This window comes from Cucurbita pepo, chromosome LG18 (assembly GCF_002806865.2).
Source record: "Cucurbita pepo subsp. pepo cultivar mu-cu-16 chromosome LG18, ASM280686v2, whole genome shotgun sequence".
Taxonomy (NCBI): domain Eukaryota; kingdom Viridiplantae; phylum Streptophyta; class Magnoliopsida; order Cucurbitales; family Cucurbitaceae; genus Cucurbita; species Cucurbita pepo.
The window spans coordinates 7391747-7409214 of record NC_036655.1 but is presented as its reverse complement, the minus strand read 5'-3'; the positions used below and the strand labels follow the sequence as shown (position 1 = coordinate 7409214).

The following is a 17468-nucleotide window of genomic DNA, read 5'->3' as shown; positions in this document are numbered from 1 at the left end:
ATGATGAGCTGTGTGGTGGATAATCCTTGTCTGAAATTTCCCACCGAAGACAAACAAGGAATGTCCCATTATGGTAACGCCTGGAGGAAAATCAGGACAAAAAATAGATGAATGAGTGAACTTTTTATGTGGAGGAATAAAGGTGAGAGAAACGAGAGGATTTCAAACGTGGCCTATATTTTCGATTTATATTACAATTACAGTGGTGGGAGAACCCGTCTTCTAATTACTCTCTGAATCTGCGCTATACAACATCTCTAGGACGGGTTTGAGTCAAAAAAAATCTACAAATAAGAGGGAGCGACTATTTTCATGATACATCATCAAACAACAAAAAAATTTACATTCTAATGTATGGAATGGTTAGAGAGGCTCGCTCTGTACATGGCTTCGTGCTACGGCTGGATTTCAAGGATGCAAATTCTCTGCCCAAAACTTTTGTGCCACATGCATTCATTGTCAAAGCCGAAACCAGATCACCTACTTTAATCCAAACACTGATCTAGGATTGAAAACACTATTCTGAAAAAATCTGCCGGGAGGAGCCAAACCCATAATCAGAATTGAAGCTACCAGCACATGGAATACCTTTGATTGGCGAAGATGGTCAGCACCCAATGTTATCTCCATGGTTGATATGTCTATTCAAGTGTGAAAGACCGGTTGAGTTGGGACACGATTCTGTTGGTCCAGGTAGCAGCACGTCAACTATGTACAAATAAACAACTTGGCCAACTCAGAAGTTCTGCAGGCATAAATAAACAGCCCATGTGTTTATCCATGTTCATCGAGGTTTTAGCACTGCAGAACGTATCTCAAATTGGATTTTCTCTGAAGCTGGTCACAAAGCATGCTTCCCCTCGGCCCCAAGGTGACAACCGAGTTGCAATTGCAGGACAAAAGCTCAATCTCCCGAGCTAAGGAGAACTCAAGTATATCACCTATTTCACACTCTTCTTCGTAAGGCTAATTCCTTTGGCTTTCTCCATTTCAGCTTCTTTCTCCGCCTTTTTCCTTTCCAGTTCGGCCTGTTTGCAGTTTTCTTCGTGGGCTTTCCGAAATAATCTCATGAAGTTCAATAATGTCACTGTAACTGCAGCCCAATTGGTGTAAAATTAACCATGTATATATCACAAACAGCAAGAATAGAAAGAAACAACAACAATATTCCCTAAACAATACATAATTGTACGATTCAAACAGTTTTGAGGTTCATAACAAGAACATGCATATAACGAGAATAACATTGTCGGACAAGTTCAGGTTCATGATTCTACATCTCTTCTTCCAACCATATTCATGAAAACTAGACAAGGAGGGAATGGGAAAATTAAAAAACATTGCATAACAAAACAAAGAAACCCCATTATGCAATATTTCCTAGCCAAAGAGTCAACACAAAGTGACCCAGCTTTTCAAGCCAGAAAAATTGACCATAAGCACGCATGATAATAATTATTAGGTGGGGAACTAATAATGAGAACAAAAATTTGGAAGAACTGAGGCTTAACTTTGATTCAAGTATGCGAAACAAGTAAACATGTAGAAAGAAGATAATAGCACAACCAAAAGGATCATAGCGTACCCTGCTCAAATGGACAACGAGCTGGATCCTCACCAAAATATAGTGCAAGTGCATCTGCGTTTCTACCCTGTCCACCAAAGAACAGAATGAAAAATAAGATCGCTCTCTTTCCCTGACATCATTTAATCATTTCAAAATAGTAGTGCGATCTAGAAAATTACCACAGTAGAGTATAGATTTGTCACTGATGCCACCTCTGTCTCAGCGATAGCAATAAATTCTTTCAGCGTCTAATTTTAGGACAATAAAGTACAGAAAAGGGTTGTCAGGGTACCAAATCAAATTTCACCAAGTCTTCAAAATAATGATACTATCGTTTTTGTTTTGGGCTGTTGAGCAAAACCAAATATTAAGAAAAGAAATGCATGATTACATAATAAGATTTTTCTTGGTGAAGATCTCAAGTTTTTCACATGATATTTATTTTGCTTATTTAAATTACGTCAAAGATTGCTGAAGTATGGTCCCGGTTTGCATCAAAATGTTTGCTTGAGGATCTTTCTGAATTGGAAGATTTGTGGGTGAAAAGTGAGATGTTGATCAGTTGTGTGAATCCAATTCTCTTTTCTGATCTAGTATACTTCAAATTCAGTGGAGATTGCAAATAATTGGCTTTTTTATCCTGATTATTTCAAAATTTAATAACATCTACTAATACCTAGAAAGTTCAAAAACATGATTGTCAAGTTCAATATCACAATCAACATATGATTAAACAAATTATTAAAGTGCCGTTTTGATGTATGATTAATTCTTTCAAGTGACAATTGAGAACACAGTTTTACTGGAATTATCCTTCCAAAGTAATTGAATGTAGGACTATATGCATGTTACAGGAAATTTTTCCATAGGTAAACGACTGCCATGCAAAGAAAATTGAATCAAGTTATTTATTTGTTCCTCTTTATAAGAAACAGATATATATGAAAAGGCAAAAAAGTGCAAAATTGATGGAAGAATAAAAGTGCCAAAAAGTTCTTGGGAAGAACATATGAAAAAGCAATGTACCTTGCGAAAAATTTCAGAGACTGGACCATCACTTTCAGAAGCAACAAGCTCCTGCCTGACCTTTTCTAACCCCTTAATTATAGCTTGCATTTCTTCTGCTAAAGACTTCAATTGTATCTACATAGAGAGAAAATATGAAGTTAACAAAAACCAAGGTCCATTTAAACAATTTTTGCATGCTTGGATGGAAGGGAAAGGAAAATTCCTCAGGAGCAACAAAGAGAATAAAATTCTTCAGGAACATCGGCAAAGAAACTCTTCAATGACAAAGGAACAGGGGGAAGATTGGGAGGCCATTACTTGCAATGTTTCTTTCTGGAGTTTCTCAAAGGTTTATACTCTCCTAGCACAGAAATTGGAGTGCATATAAAAAATTTATTGGAATGTTTTGTGTATTTCGTTATCTTGATGAAAATTTATATTTCTTATAAATATATATGTATAGATGTCAAAAGTATAAACCAACTAACAAACATTGAAGAAAAAACCAAAGAATCGTACCTTGGTTGCTGCCTCTAGGCTACCCAGGTCCAAATGAAAATTAAGAAGAGCTGGTGTCTTTGAAGCGAGGACCTAAAAAATTTGAGATTGCAAACCAACCTTCAGTATAGAAGGGTTCATCTCCTTCCAGAGATGCAAACTAATTAAAAGATCTATGAACATAGTACTCAAACCGCGAAATCTGATAACTCAAATCATCTCCTTACATCAGAACAACATGCATGACCAAAGGCCCACTAGTGCAGTATACTAAAACTTCTTCAGGTATTCTGATAGTTTCATGCTTTTAGGTATCACATTCTTTAACACAATGTGTTGCATCAAAAAAAGTCTATCAAGACAACCACCCATCCCGTTTTAGTGAGGTTTATTGAACATATCCAAGCTCTAATATATCAACTCAAATGCAAGTTCCTATGAAGATTTTCATCTCATATCAATATTTGGGAAGGCACATTTGAAAATATCTCTTCGAGGAATTTTTAGTAAATGGCTTTTTTTGCTGAAGACATCTTTTTTGGAAGGGTGGGGGCTACCGGTCTATTGTCCCTTTTGGCCCACATCCTCCATGAGGGTTTTAACAGTTCTCACTTTTTGTGGTTCTCCCTCTCCTTTTCCGCTGCAATTATTTTATAATTATTTTCCTACTGATGAAAGTGACCAAGAAAAAAAAAATACAGCTTCTTAATTAGACCAGCTTCAGTGCTTATACAGACATTTCTCACTATGAACAGGAACAGGCTGGATATGCACTAATATATCTACAACTACATATCATGTAACATGTGAAGGCATAATGCACGTGTGACTTCTCTAATCAACCATGAAGGAAATAAACATAAATAACCCAATAGAAAGAGAAAAGCAAAGGGATGATCAGATTAAAAAACCTTGCAAAGATAATGCATGAGTGTCATCTTATTATTAGAAGCACGTGTATCAGCAAGCTTTAAAAGACTGTCCAACTTGAAGCCAACTGCAGAACCTGTAAGTTCATAATTTATAGTTTTTTCAATTACACAAACCAAGCAAATGAATGGACAAAGTCTAAGACATCCAATATATAAACCTCTTCAAAATTGCCAATAAGTTCTAGGCAGATAAATGATAAGATGGGACCATGTGAGCATTCAACCAGACTGGGATGAGGTCTGAGCTTTATTAGCCATTCATTGAACATGTCATGAGTTTAATTTTAAAATTATAAACTATAAAATTGTAAATAAAATAAAATAAAGAAAGAAGAAGAAGAAGCATAGTTGCATATACCATCGAGCAGCAGCAAGATGCAGGTAAAAATAGTGTCTTTTTTAATAGTTCGACTGTTTTCATGTTGCTTAGAAATAGTATGGATCAGCAACTAGGCCACTCATCAGTAAATAAATGCACAAATCATAGCATGACACCATATGGTAACATAAGCGACAACATTATTTTAGTACATTTAGTCATTGTCCCACGAGACTGTAAAACAAACTCAAGTTTATCCTTGCAAAAAAAAAATTTAATTCCACACCACAGAAAGAATTACTCAATAAATATTTCTATTTATATGCAAGTTATAGTCATATTTCCTTCCAAGCTAGGTATCAAAATAGATGAGAATGGAGATGAACTTCCCATATACGAATAAGTAACTAAGGCCTTACCCCTTGCTGTTCCTTGATTCAGTGTATTCCCCAGATAAAGAATTTTCTTCATAATCTCCTTCAGTTTGGCAGAATTCCTAACCTAAAAAGCAGTAACAGTTAATTTTAGAAGGGTGGAAGCATGAAAGGTTGAAGTGACAGACCAAAACTACAGCAAAATTTTATTCTCAGCAGTAACAACCTCGACACATGCAGAGTTGACAGTATTTAAACTCTTCTTAAATTCTGATATCTGGAGAAGGGAAACAAAAATGCCAGTTAAAAGATGTAATTCAATAATCTAGAAATATTAAAACAACAAAATTAGTTTGAATTGAAGATACCACCAAACCTGAGAGCCGAACTGAATCTTAAAGGAAAACACTCTCAACTTTGACTCTACTCGAGGCACTTTCATCAGCTCCAAAAAATACTGATACAAAAGACGACAAAATAAATAAATGACTTTTTACCTATGATAATCAAAGCAATAAGTTAGGCAAGTGAGCTATTCAAATGGATCCAATTAACAAATAATCTTAAAGCAGAAGTGAATACCAGCAATTTAAGGCCCCATTTGATAATCAAAGGTCTTCGGTTTTTTGCTTTAAAAATTAAGCTTATAAACCCTGCTTTCACCTATAAGTTTCTTTGTTTGGTTATTATCCACTTACTACCAATGTTTTCAAAAGCCAAGCAAGTTTTGAAAACCAAAAAAAAAAAAAAAAAAGTAATTTTCAAAAACTTGTTTTTGTTTTTAGAATTTGACTAGGAATTCCAGAGTTTCTAAAAACAAAAGATGAAAACCTTAGTACAACCATGGAGAGAAAACATGCATAAATTTCAAAAACAGAAAACTAGAAATAAAATGGTTATCAACATCAAACAGGGGAAGTTCACCAAACTCGTAAAAAAACAATAAGAGAGAAAGAGACCCACATAGGGGTGCTTCCCCCAATCCCCCCCGGGAATGAGTGGAGGAAAATATTCCCCATGAGCTAAATGTTTCCCGTTCCTGCCCATTTGCCTCTTCTTATACATATAATATAGTTGAACATGGAATATTATTTTGATTCTGTGTGTACGGATAATTAGAGATTTAACATGGAATATTATTTTGATTCTATTAGGTGGTTTAAGAAATATCTCTTTAATGGGAATTTTCCTTGGTTCATTTAATTTAAAAATAATTCCCCACGGGGAACCCAATACTGAAAGAACTCCCAGATGGAAATCTCCACCCCCCGAACTCTACAAAATTTAATGGAAATTTTGCAAGGATGGGGAGGAGGAAGCTATAACAACCCCATCCAGATAACATCCCTAGCCCCAGATGAGAGACGTCATTTTTTACCCTACTACATGACATGAATTATTTGACAGGCAGTGGTCAATCATAATGAACAATATTAGAAATCAATATCAGGAAAATGCAACAGCAAGCTAATTTTCTAAAGCATCACTCATTCACGGAAACGCTTAGTGTAACAGGTTTCATGGCTTTATCAAGTAATTTATTATGTGCAACAAAGTAAACAGAATACCTGTTCACACTTTCCAAGGTTATCCTTATCACCAGTGTATCCCTAGATAGATAATAAACAATAAACATGTCAACAAAAATAATAAAAGGACGAAGAAAAATAAAAAATACAAAACAAGAGACTACAGAATTATTAGTGTTCTGAGAAACTATGAAAAAGTGCTCATAGTCAAGTTTATTTCTTCCACCAGCCGTTAATTCTAAGTATTCAAAAATTCACCTTAAGAAGTTCCATCTCCTCCTTCGTAGGACAAAATTTTATGAGATTTTCCACCTGATCAACGTCTAATACTGACTCGTCCATAGCTAGCACTGCAGCCTGAGATATCATACATTAAAAGCAAGAATTTTCATCAATTACGTTCACTATTATAAATAAAATACATGACTAACGCTAAAAACAAGTTTCTGTAAAACGAGAAAAGAAAGTGTATTTATCAACTCAGTGTCTCCAATATAGCGTTATCCTTCTCAACAGACATCTGTTAACAAGAGCAAGATTTAAACTTAAGACTACGCCATGTGCTCAACCTGGTAATCTGGAAGTAGAAAAACCTAATAATCTTACAGTTTTTCAGATGCAAAAATTTTTCATTTTGTTAAAATTCATACTAGAACTGCAATACATTCTCATCGTGTTATAGTTCCAAGTTAATGAGGATTGGTGGTTTCCAGACAAGGAACATGGATCATCCTAGTGTGTCTGAACTTGAAGTTCACAAGTACCTTTTATAGCTTGCAATAGACTTGCTGATCGTTTTTCTAGCCTTGGAAGGTAAAGGGCGACGATAGATAGTGATGGTAAAACATAGGAATAGCTGTTGCGGGTCAGTCAATTTTTTTCCCTTAAACTATAATCACTCCAGTCTTCAATTGTTGCAGGGGCTTTAATCATCATGAATATAGAACAAAATTATGGTATTGAGCATGTATAATATTCAATGTCTTTGCAGCAGACAGTTTCAAACATACATGGTTTCGGTAGACGCGTAGATGTACTGAAAATAAGAAATAAGTCTGACTTACCATCATATCAGGAAGAGGCATCTTTACTTTGGTGAGCATAATTTCAGTGTTATTAGCTCTTCTGAGGTCAATCTACAAAAAATATAAATATATTCAAAATTATCATTTACTCAACATGTTTTAAAGAAACAAAATCATGTACATAATAAAAAATTTCAGTATTCATTTCTACAAGAAATAGGCAACAACCCATATGGTGGAGTATATATGTTAATCAAGCCTAAAACATGCTTTAATTATAGCCTTAGTAACAATGTCCCAACCTGTTGTTCAGATTTTACATATCTGGTGGTTTAACATAATGAATCATGGTTCACTCATGAAATATCATATTGGAGTTAATCATAAAAGGAGCTCGGTTATCACTTTGCAGTTTGACTGAATTGTGATATTGAAACCTAACTCAGTCTAAAGTTAATGTATCCACACACCTTCACACACAAATTATGTCATAGCTCTTGATTTTGATTTTTCACCCACATATGATTGTACATTTTACTTCTTACTTCTCTACTAAACTAAATTACCCTAAGCAAAAATCCTATAAAAAGTTGAACAACAAACAAGGTCTAGCTTTCAAGCTGGAAATTGTGATGTATTGTATTGACCTATAATGTTAATTGAATACGCAACATCTTGACTAGATAGTTCAGGCTTTCCAGAATCCTCAATATCCTTAAATAAGTTGTCCATGCATTAGGCTAATTAGAGCGTTACAAACTTCCTTGTCTCAAACAAGGAAGTGCATATTTCCTTTGAAATTAAAGAATCCCTTTCCTAAAAAACCGAACGAACTACCGAACATTCATTTTTCAATGAAAGAATACAAGGGCATAAAAAAAAAGAAGGAAACCCCACAAAAAGAAGGCAAACTATAAAAATGGCTTCGAATCAGCCAAATAAGACCTGATGGATAATTACAAAAAAAAAATTTGTCACAGACCGCCCAGATGGACACACTTAACCTAATAAAGTACCAAGTCTCATTCATAGCCTCTCAAGCCCTTTACAAATTCTATTAAGAATTCTACGGTTCCTTCCATCCCAAAGCATCCCTACAATGGCACACACCCAAGCTTACCAATCCTACCACCTCTATGCCAAAAAATAGTTGCGAAAATAATTCAACATCCAAACTTCTCTCGTTGAAATTATCACAATGATATACATAGGAGCCCTAAGTAACTCTAAATTCTTTATAAAGTAGTAATAACAATAGTAATAAGATGCCTATACAACCAACAGAATAACTCTAAACTCTTTATAAAAGAATGGTCTTATGTGCTTTTCATCAATCCAAAGTTCTCATTCAAACCATGCTCGTGCTTTATTTCGAAGAATACAAGGACTTGCAAAAATGGCACAATTGCCCGTGTGGGGAACATCTTCTTGAGGTGGGCGGGCCACCATTGTTCCAAAGTGGTAAATCAAATTGCAAATCTTAGTCTCATTTGAAGGAAAAAAAAAAACCAAACAACCCAAGAAACCCTAAACAGCCCTAGACTCTGATACCGTGCAACCTATCTTAATGCAGAGAGTTTTGAGAGAGAATATGTGTAAATCACATTGACTAAAGACTCATAAAACCATGATAATTACTATAATACCAACTAACATACTCACTGAATCACTGTAGCATACACCAAAAAAAATTAATGCTTATTCTTTTCTCGTTGTACATGCTCATCTAAATGAACACATTGCTCTTTCGGAAAAGTATGTCAATCAAAAAAAGCCTCTATCCCAAGCTAAATTACAATTTTTAACATCATTTAAAGAATATATTAGAAGATAATAAAATGTAATTCGTTAAGGAATGCAGAATCTCAGAAGGCACCTTCAAATTGATGTTATAATTGTTTTAAATATGAGAATGGAAAACTTCACAGGTCACTTTATTTCACTAAGGTCACTCCTCAAAGTGTTGGTTTTCTAAACTCACTGAATTTTCCAATACTTTGTCATACTAGATTTTGACCTACTGTTACAAATTGGTTTGAACTAATTTCTCTATTGTTTCACAGGGTTCAGCTCTTCAAGTCGCACAAATACAAATTAAAAACTCTCACTCTGAATGTTAATTGTATCGAGTTTCAAATAATTTATAATAATAATCAACAGACGAAGATTATATACATATTAATCCTTGAAGTGCTTTCCATCATAAAAATGAGACTTCCTACAAAGGACTCTATCGATAAAATTACCAGGTGAACTTTGTCACTTTTGGATCCAACAGACTTCCTTCGCCCTCCAGATTTACCTCCATCAGCAGGTTTGGGAACATTTGCAGAAAAGAGGCTCTCCAACTCAGACACATCAAACTCTGGTGCACTGAAGAGGCGGGAGAAAAAGGAAGCACCAATAAGACGCAAATAGCATAAATATTATTAAAGCACTGATAGTAAGGCAGAGAGTGATTTTCAAATTCAAATAAGCAAGATAAATTAAAAGAAAATTCAGAATACATTTGAGGTTCTCCATATCTCTGCAGTTCTTCCCACAGGCTCCCTTGCAGAACTCTCGTTACTTTGCTCCAATGTAGGGGCTTTAAGGAGGACCTTCGAGGTGCTGTAGCTGTTGAGCGTGATAGCCCACGCCCTCTTCCAGAGGACAAACCTCTAGGGTCAGGTGGAGCGTTTGCTCCTCTTGCACCTAGTGGTGGAGGTGGAGGAGGTCCACCACCACCAGGAGGTCTAGGAGGGGGTGGGGCTCCACGACCTCCCGGAGGGGGAGGGGGTGCTGGGGCTCCACCACCACCCGGTGGGGGAGGTGGTGGTGGGGCTCTCCCACCACCGGGTGGGGGAGGCGGTGGAGGGGCTCTCCCACCACCGGGTGGTGGAGGCGGGGGTGGGGCTCTCCCACCACCGGGTGGTGGTGGAGGCGGGGGTGGGGCTCTCCCACCACCGGGTGGTGGTGGAGGCGGGGGAGGGGCTCTCCCTCCACCGGGTGGTGGTGGAGGCGGGGGAGGGGCTCTCCCTCCACCGGGTGGTGGCGGCGGCGGGGGAGGGGCTCTCCCTCCACCGGGTGGTGGCGGCGGCGGGGGAGGGGCTCTCCCTCCACCGGGTGGTGGCGGCGGCGGGGGAGGCGCTCTCCCTCCACCGGGTGGTGGCGGCGGCGGGGGAGGGGCCCCATGCATTGGAGGAGGTGGTGGTGGGGGAGGAGCCCCATACATAGGAGGAGGTGGTGGCGGGGGTGGAGGAGTCCCATGCATTGGTGGAGGTGGTGGTGGTGGTGGTGGTGGAGGAGCCCCGTGCATTGGTGGAGGAGGTGGTGGTGGTGGAGGAGCCCCGTGCATTGGTGGAGGAGGTGGTGGTGGTGGAGGAGCCCCGTGCATTGGTGGAGGAGGTGGTGGTGGTGGAGGAGCCCCGTGCATTGGTGGAGGAGGTGGTGGTGGTGGAGGAGCCCCGTGCATTGGTGGAGGAGGTGGTGGTGGTGGAGGAGCCCCGTGCATTGGTGGAGGAGGTGGTGGTGGTGGAGGAGCCCCGTGCATTGGTGGAGGAGGTGGTGGTGGTGGAGGAGCCCCGTGCATTGGTGGAGGAGGTGGTGGTGGTGGAGGAGCCCCGTGCATTGGTGGAGGAGGTGGTGGTGGTGGAGGAGCCCCGTGCATTGGTGGAGGAGGTGGTGGTGGTGGAGGAGCCCCGTGCATTGGTGGAGGAGGTGGTGGTGGTGGAGGAGCCCCGTGCATTGGTGGAGGAGGTGGTGGTGGTGGAGGAGCCCCGTGCATTGGTGGAGGAGGTGGTGGTGGTGGAGGAGCCCCGTGCATTGGTGGAGGAGGTGGTGGTGGTGGAGGAGCCCCATGCATTGATGGAGGAGGTGGTGGTGGGGGAGGAGCCCCGTGCATTGGTGGAGGCGGTGGTGGTGGGGGTGGTGATGGTGACGGAGTCCCATGGATTGGTGGAGGCGGAGGTGGTGGAGGAGGCAATGGTGGAAAAGCCCCATGCATCGAAGGAGGTGGTGGTCCTAATAAAGATAGTGTTGGAGATGCACCATGCATGGGTGGGGGTGGAGGTGGTGGAGGTGGTGTGCTTTTCATTAGAGATGCTGAAGGAAATGCCTCATACATTAATGGGGGTGGGNGTGGGGGCGGGGGCAGACGATGCACTATAGTAATAGGTGGGGTTGTTTGAGGTGCTAAAGGCGGGGGCGAGGAAGCACCATGAACTGAACTAATATGTGAGGATGAGGGTGGGGGTGGGGGTGGAGAAGCACCATGAACTGAAGTAATAGGGGAGGGTGCTGTAGATGCTAGAGTCGGTGACGCTTTATCACCATATACTGAAGCAGGTGAGGATGGTGGAGGTGGTGAAGCAAGTGTTTCATTCATCACAGAAGGTGGGGGAGGGGATAAAACAGGTGCTGGAGGAGTACTTACAATATTCTTTGATGTATATGGCCTAACCAGAGAGAGAGAGGAGAAAGGTGGTGGTGGGGGTGGGGGTGGTGGAGGTGGAGGCGGTATAGAACCAGCCACCATTGCAATAGAAACGGAAGAATATATTTGCTCCCATGATGGTTGTGTAGAAGAATGGGGAAAAACACTACTCTGCCTGCTGAATGGAGGGGGAGGGGGAGGAGGAGGGGGAGGGGAAGGGGAAGGGGTAGTCACTGTGTTTGATGAGCTAACTAGGGGTGGTGGTGCTGAAGACACAGAAAGTGGTGGAGGAGAGTACGTTGACTCAATATGATGAAATGAAGTAGGTGGTGGAGGTGGTGGAGGAGGTATTGCATTTGCTCGGGGGGGTGATGGAAAATATGGAGATGGAGGCTTTGTGGGCAGTGGGGGAGGAGGTACTTCAAGTTGTGGATCGCAGTGTGATGGTTTTAAAGTTTCAGAGGAAGAATATGTCTCCTCTATCGACTCAACTGGAGACGATGGGCCAAGCACGAGTTCCCCAAGTGCAGAGTATGAAGGCCTTACAGAATCCACGTCATTATTCACATCTGTAGCAACTAGGGAACTGAGAGTGGCAGCAGGGGCACTGTTATATCTTGAAGGCGGATAGGAAACATGCACAGAATTCATATAGGAGCCTTTGTTAGGTGGGATCCACCTAGAAACTATATTTGGCCTTGCTTGTTTTGCAGAAAACCCTTGAGCCTCTTGTTGTTCGACTCTCTGTTCAGTTAAACCCATATCAGTGGTCGGTTCTGCACTTGAAATAGGCTGTTTCTTGGAAATCGGTTTTTGCAATTTTTCAGATTCTGAACCATCAGCACTCAACTTTTTCTGCAGAGTCTTGTTTTCAAATTTCTCAGTTGTATATCTACCATCATCCTTTTCTTCTATATCTTCAAATTTCTCGTATGCATCATCCACCAAACCCTGGGCTTCCACATGGGTCAGGACATTAGCAGCAACCATGAAGGAATTTGAATTCATATCCCCATCATCTACACCAATGTCCTTAACTACATTAAGATCAGGATATATATTTTCATCCCGTTTGTACCTCACATCATCCACAGTAATGTCCTTCACTGCATCAAAATCTGATTTCTTATCATGCCTAAGATGATTTCCATCGTCAGATGCACAATCTTGGAATGCAGGAGGATCCAAGTCCTCCTTCAAATCTTCGTTATGGTTGATATGCTTGACCACTTGAGGATCATTGGACCCCTTTGCTTCCTGCCCATCCATTGCATTACTGAAGATCTCTTCAACCTCAAAAAATTCTTCAGGAGAAGCAGCTCCAGTTTCATTACCATCTTCATCGTCTAAGGCTGTGGTGAGACTGGGGACAACAGCATCAGCATCCAAAAAGAGTGCCTGACATAAATGCAATCATGCATTAACTTTTATAACTCCACAAAGTGCATTCACAAAAGAAGACCAAAAACTTACCTCAACTCTGAAGTCCTTAGGAAACTGGTCCTTTGCATCCCATAAAACATCAACTTCGTCACGGTTCAGCATCATAATGTTTGATCTTACGAATGCTGTGTGAAACATAACTCTAAACATCATCTCCTCGTGCACTAGATCTTCATCCAAATGGATGCATTCAAGAACTACGTCTCCTTGGACATGGCAATGAATATCAATTTTCACCAGCATACACTCTGCCTGTGGCAACAATTAATAAGAAAACTTAAATGTTGGTTAATTTCAGCTTTCAGGTTTGTGTTGCTGAGTCATTACCTGTAGGTAGTTGCGGATATGTTTTCTTTTGATTGATGTTGAAAATAAAAGCCTTGAAGTTCTATTTGCTGGTGTTGAGGGGTCTTGACCATAAACACGCACAACAGGCCTACATCCCTTTCCCCCGTCAAAAAGAGGTAGAACTCTAAGTATTAAACAATCCAAAACTAGAGGTGTATCTGATGGAGGCCAATCGGAACCTAAATTTCTCCTGGAAATGTATTGAAGGTATCTCAGATGGGAAGGCTGAGGATTTAAAGGAGACAAAAGATGGAGAAGTTCCTTAGGAGCTTGCTTGTAGACCATTTCAAGGGTCTTCTGCTCCCCACTGTATTGTTTTCTATACAAGAGAAGACCAGCTAGCATGAATGCAAGAACAGGCCATCCTCCTCTTTCACAGTGCATCAATAGAACATTCTGTTGACCCTCCACCGACAACCAGCTTTCACTAGATCGAAGGAAGTGGTGAACCATCTCCAATGACAGTAAAGGACACCCCTCATATTGCCGAGGATAGTCCATAACTGTCATGTCATACTGAGTCAGTACATCAGAAATTTGACTACGCTTATCACCTTCTCTGAAGTTGAAAACCATGAAAGAGGCATCGGGAAAGTGGCCCTGCAACTGTGCTACAATGCCATCCAAGTAGACCTTATATTCTTCTTCTTCCAACACTTCCGTGGAGAAGCAGCAATCAAACACTGAGCACAAACAATAAGCATGATAAGTTACCATGTGCCACCACTAAAAACCATCTTCCAAGTTGCTATCAAAATATCCATAATGATCTTATTGAGCTGTGTGCTTGCCATTCATTCAGCTCCTCTAGGTCATTTTCATTTATTATATCTTATATTTAGTTTCTCTTTCAACTCATATCCCAAAAAAAAAAAACTATTCTCATTATGACCGTACATTTCTCTAGCACTACCATTTAGTTGAAGTCTAGAATCTTCCCTTCTTAAGTAGAAATTATTATAGATTCTTAATCTAAATAAAGTGTTTGATATATCAGTAGGTCCTGCGGCAACTGAACTCATATTCGACAAGAATCACACAGGAAATGCATAAAGAGCAGTGAGTGCAAGGAAGAGAGAAAGCATGTCAACGGAGATGGGAGGCTGGTTCCCATCACATTCCACAACTACTCAGGTCGAAAAGCATAGAAGTAGGGGGCAAAAATAAAATCCAGAAGGAATGAAGTACACAAGATAGTCTGCATCAGAAGTATTGCATTACGAAGCAGCTAAACCTAAACTTCAAAGGTTTATTGCGGCACTGTCCAAATTATCATTTAACGTCGAGCATTGAGCTCGCATACAGCTGGAAAAATAAGTAATCGCCTAACTACGCACATTAAACAAATGATGCTGGGAGTTTAACATTCTGCAATAGCTTAGCATTTGGGGAAGCTGCATGAAAGGAACAAACAGCACGAAATTGAGAGGAAAAAAAAAAATTGTAAGGAAGCTTACCATAGACTCTCTCGGAGATTTCAAGAAGCCGATCCGGCGGCTTCCTGTAAAAGAACCTTCTGAACAGCGCCATCGGATGGCGCTGTTTCTTCCTCGATCTGATCCAAACCCGTAGCTGAACAAAACACTAACCAGATCAAAATTGACCACCGAAGCAGAACAGATCTTAGAATTAAAAGGTCCGATCACAGCCAAAACCTTCGAAATTCAGCACAAAATCCACCAATTCAAAACCAGAGAGAAAATTAGCGAGCTAAAAAGACAAAATCCCGAGTACTTCCCGGCAATTAAACCCCAACCGTGGGGGAAAAAGTCCAAATGAAAAAGAAAAACAATCGAAGTCGGTCTACGAAAAATCGAAATAATGAAAATCAAAACAAACAAAAAAAATGGAAGAAGAGAAGTTGAAGAATTAGGAATGAGAATTGAAAGAGTAGAGAGAAGTGACAGTAGGGCAGAGAGAGAGAGAGAGAGATTGAAGGGAGCAAGAACAAAAAACCCGGGTAAAAATAAAAAATAAAAAATGGCGAGAGAAATGGGAAGGACTTGGAAATATGAATTCAGAAAGAAAGAGCGAAAAGAATAAGAGAGAGAGAAAGAGGCGCGTAGACTAGACTGGATAAAACACCCGGATACTTCTCCTCCTTCCTTCCCTCACAGCTAACCCCTTCAACGTCCACTACGACAATTTTTGCTTTTACCGCTGGCACTCCACCTATCTCCCCGCCCTACGTGGCTCCCACGTGGCACCTCTATAACATTAAAAAAAAATAAAAAAAATTAATTTTAGTTTCTTATTGTTTTCAAATGGAAGATTAAATAATTTACCATGTTTTTTAATTTTGTTTCTTGTGTTTGTATAGTTACTGTCGGGGAGATTTATACTTTCTCAATTAATATTATATTCATATATCCTTGAATATTAAAAAAATTTAACCACAAAATTAAATTTTAACCATATACCAATCCAAATAAAACAATATATTCTGTTTCGAATTTTGGCTTTTGTAATAAATATATTTTAAATGGACTTTATAATTATGATTTTAATGTTTTACTTTTTAGGTAATAACTTTTTTATTTTTTTTTTTTAGAAATTCAGCAGACGGCCACGTCTTCCATTCATTATTAACTTCTTTTTTTTTTTTTGTTAATTACTTTTTTCAATGTTCTAAAGCTTCAAATTATTTTTTTATAAAAAAAAAAATTGTGGTTTCAAAATGGACTTAACTACTAATTATAACATTTTTCAATAAATATAAAACTATAATAAAATAATTGAAACGAGACAAAGATAATTAAAAAATATATATATATACAACTAAAATTAAAATTTGTAATGGGTCCGAAGGATTATATCATAGTGATAATAATGTGTTGTGCTATGTGTACTTAAAATTTGGAGCTAATAATTATGATAGGCACAAGATTTTAATATATTTATAAACTTTTTTTACCCTTTTGTATTTACGAACAAAATTGACATTTAAAAAAACATTGTTACACCATTAATTCAAATATTTTATAATATATTTCAAAATTTTAAATTTTGCATTTTATAGGTCTTAAAAAAATTAAATAAATTAAATTAAGGTTAGAAATTAAGTAAGTTATTAATTTTTTAAAAATTATTATTCCACTATTATTTTAAAATTATAAATTTATTAAATGTAAAATTGAAGGGTGAGAATGTAATAGTACATAATTTTGAAAAATGTGAATGTAATTAAAATCTATCAAGCACAAAAATTGAAAAGAGGTATACTAAATATTTCTAAATCAATTAAATAGGACGCTAAATATATTGGGAAAGTTGAAAGACTTTATTTATTATTTTTACTTTTTTACAAAAGAAAATGCAACAAAATTATTAAAGGAAGTATGTATGGAATTATTAGGATTTAAGTAGAAATAAATAAATGAATTGCCTTTCACGTGCGAGGTCGTGTGAACACATCGTGCTAAGATAATTGTCAAATTGTCAGTCGACTATTTAAAAATAATAATAAATAAATAAATAAACACCCACGTGCGTATCACGTGTCGTGCACTATGGGAAAAGGAAAGGGAAAGGAGAAGTGGGTCCTGCTGTAATCGACGTGGCATCTGATCAACGTCAAAATACGAAAGTCAATATGATGGACGGCTAGATGAGAAAAGTAAGTGATCAGGTACGGTGGGGACCATGGAATGATTGAGTCCATCCAGTCCGTGCATGGCATGTGAGGACCCCTGCGTCGTCATAATCATCCCAATGTGGTTCATCCGAATAAATTGATTTTAAAACTAGAAGAATAAATATACGAATTTTTCTTTAAAAAAAATAAAAAAAATAGCAAATGTGGAATATAGATATAAACAAATACTAACTATACCAATATATTTGTTTTGTTTTATTACTTTTTATTTTAAAATGTTTTAAAAATTAAAACTATATAATAAAAAAAAAGTAGGATTCATAAATTTAATTTTTCAAAAGAGTTTATATGTATTTTCAAGTAAAATGAAAAGTAAAAAAAAAACCAACATTATTTTTTTTTGAACATATAAATAA

At 38.5% G+C, this 17468-nt stretch overlaps 1 protein-coding gene across 3 annotated transcripts; it reads right to left on the bottom strand.

The window, feature by feature from the left end:
* Window positions 1-143: 143 nt before the first annotated feature.
* LOC111780176 (formin-like protein 20) lies at window positions 144-15548 on the bottom strand. 3 transcript variants are annotated; one of them, XM_023660501.1, is made up of 17 exons: window positions 14915-15548; window positions 13437-14140; window positions 13140-13361; window positions 9760-13064; window positions 9499-9625; window positions 7292-7363; window positions 6486-6584; window positions 6267-6308; window positions 5075-5155; window positions 4925-4975; window positions 4744-4825; window positions 3985-4079; window positions 3095-3166; window positions 2594-2710; window positions 1747-1815; window positions 1586-1652; window positions 144-1093 (listed from the first exon to the last, which is right to left on the bottom strand). In XM_023660501.1, the coding sequence occupies exons 1-17, from the start codon at window positions 14985-14987 to the stop codon at window positions 942-944; spliced, it is 5430 nt and encodes a 1809-aa protein (XP_023516269.1). In that variant the 5' UTR covers window positions 14988-15548; the 3' UTR covers window positions 144-941. The 3 variants fall into 3 exon arrangements, 2 of the variants coding, with proteins under 2 accessions (XP_023516269.1, XP_023516270.1); XM_023660502.1 differs by having other exon boundaries at window positions 965-1093; window positions 1586-1647; window positions 14915-14987; XR_002812811.1 differs by lacking the exons at window positions 144-1093; window positions 1586-1652; window positions 1747-1815; ... (1 more) ...; window positions 3095-3166; window positions 3985-4079 and having other exon boundaries at window positions 4783-4825; window positions 5067-5155; window positions 14915-14987.
* Between the last annotated feature and the right edge of the window lie 1920 nt (window positions 15549-17468).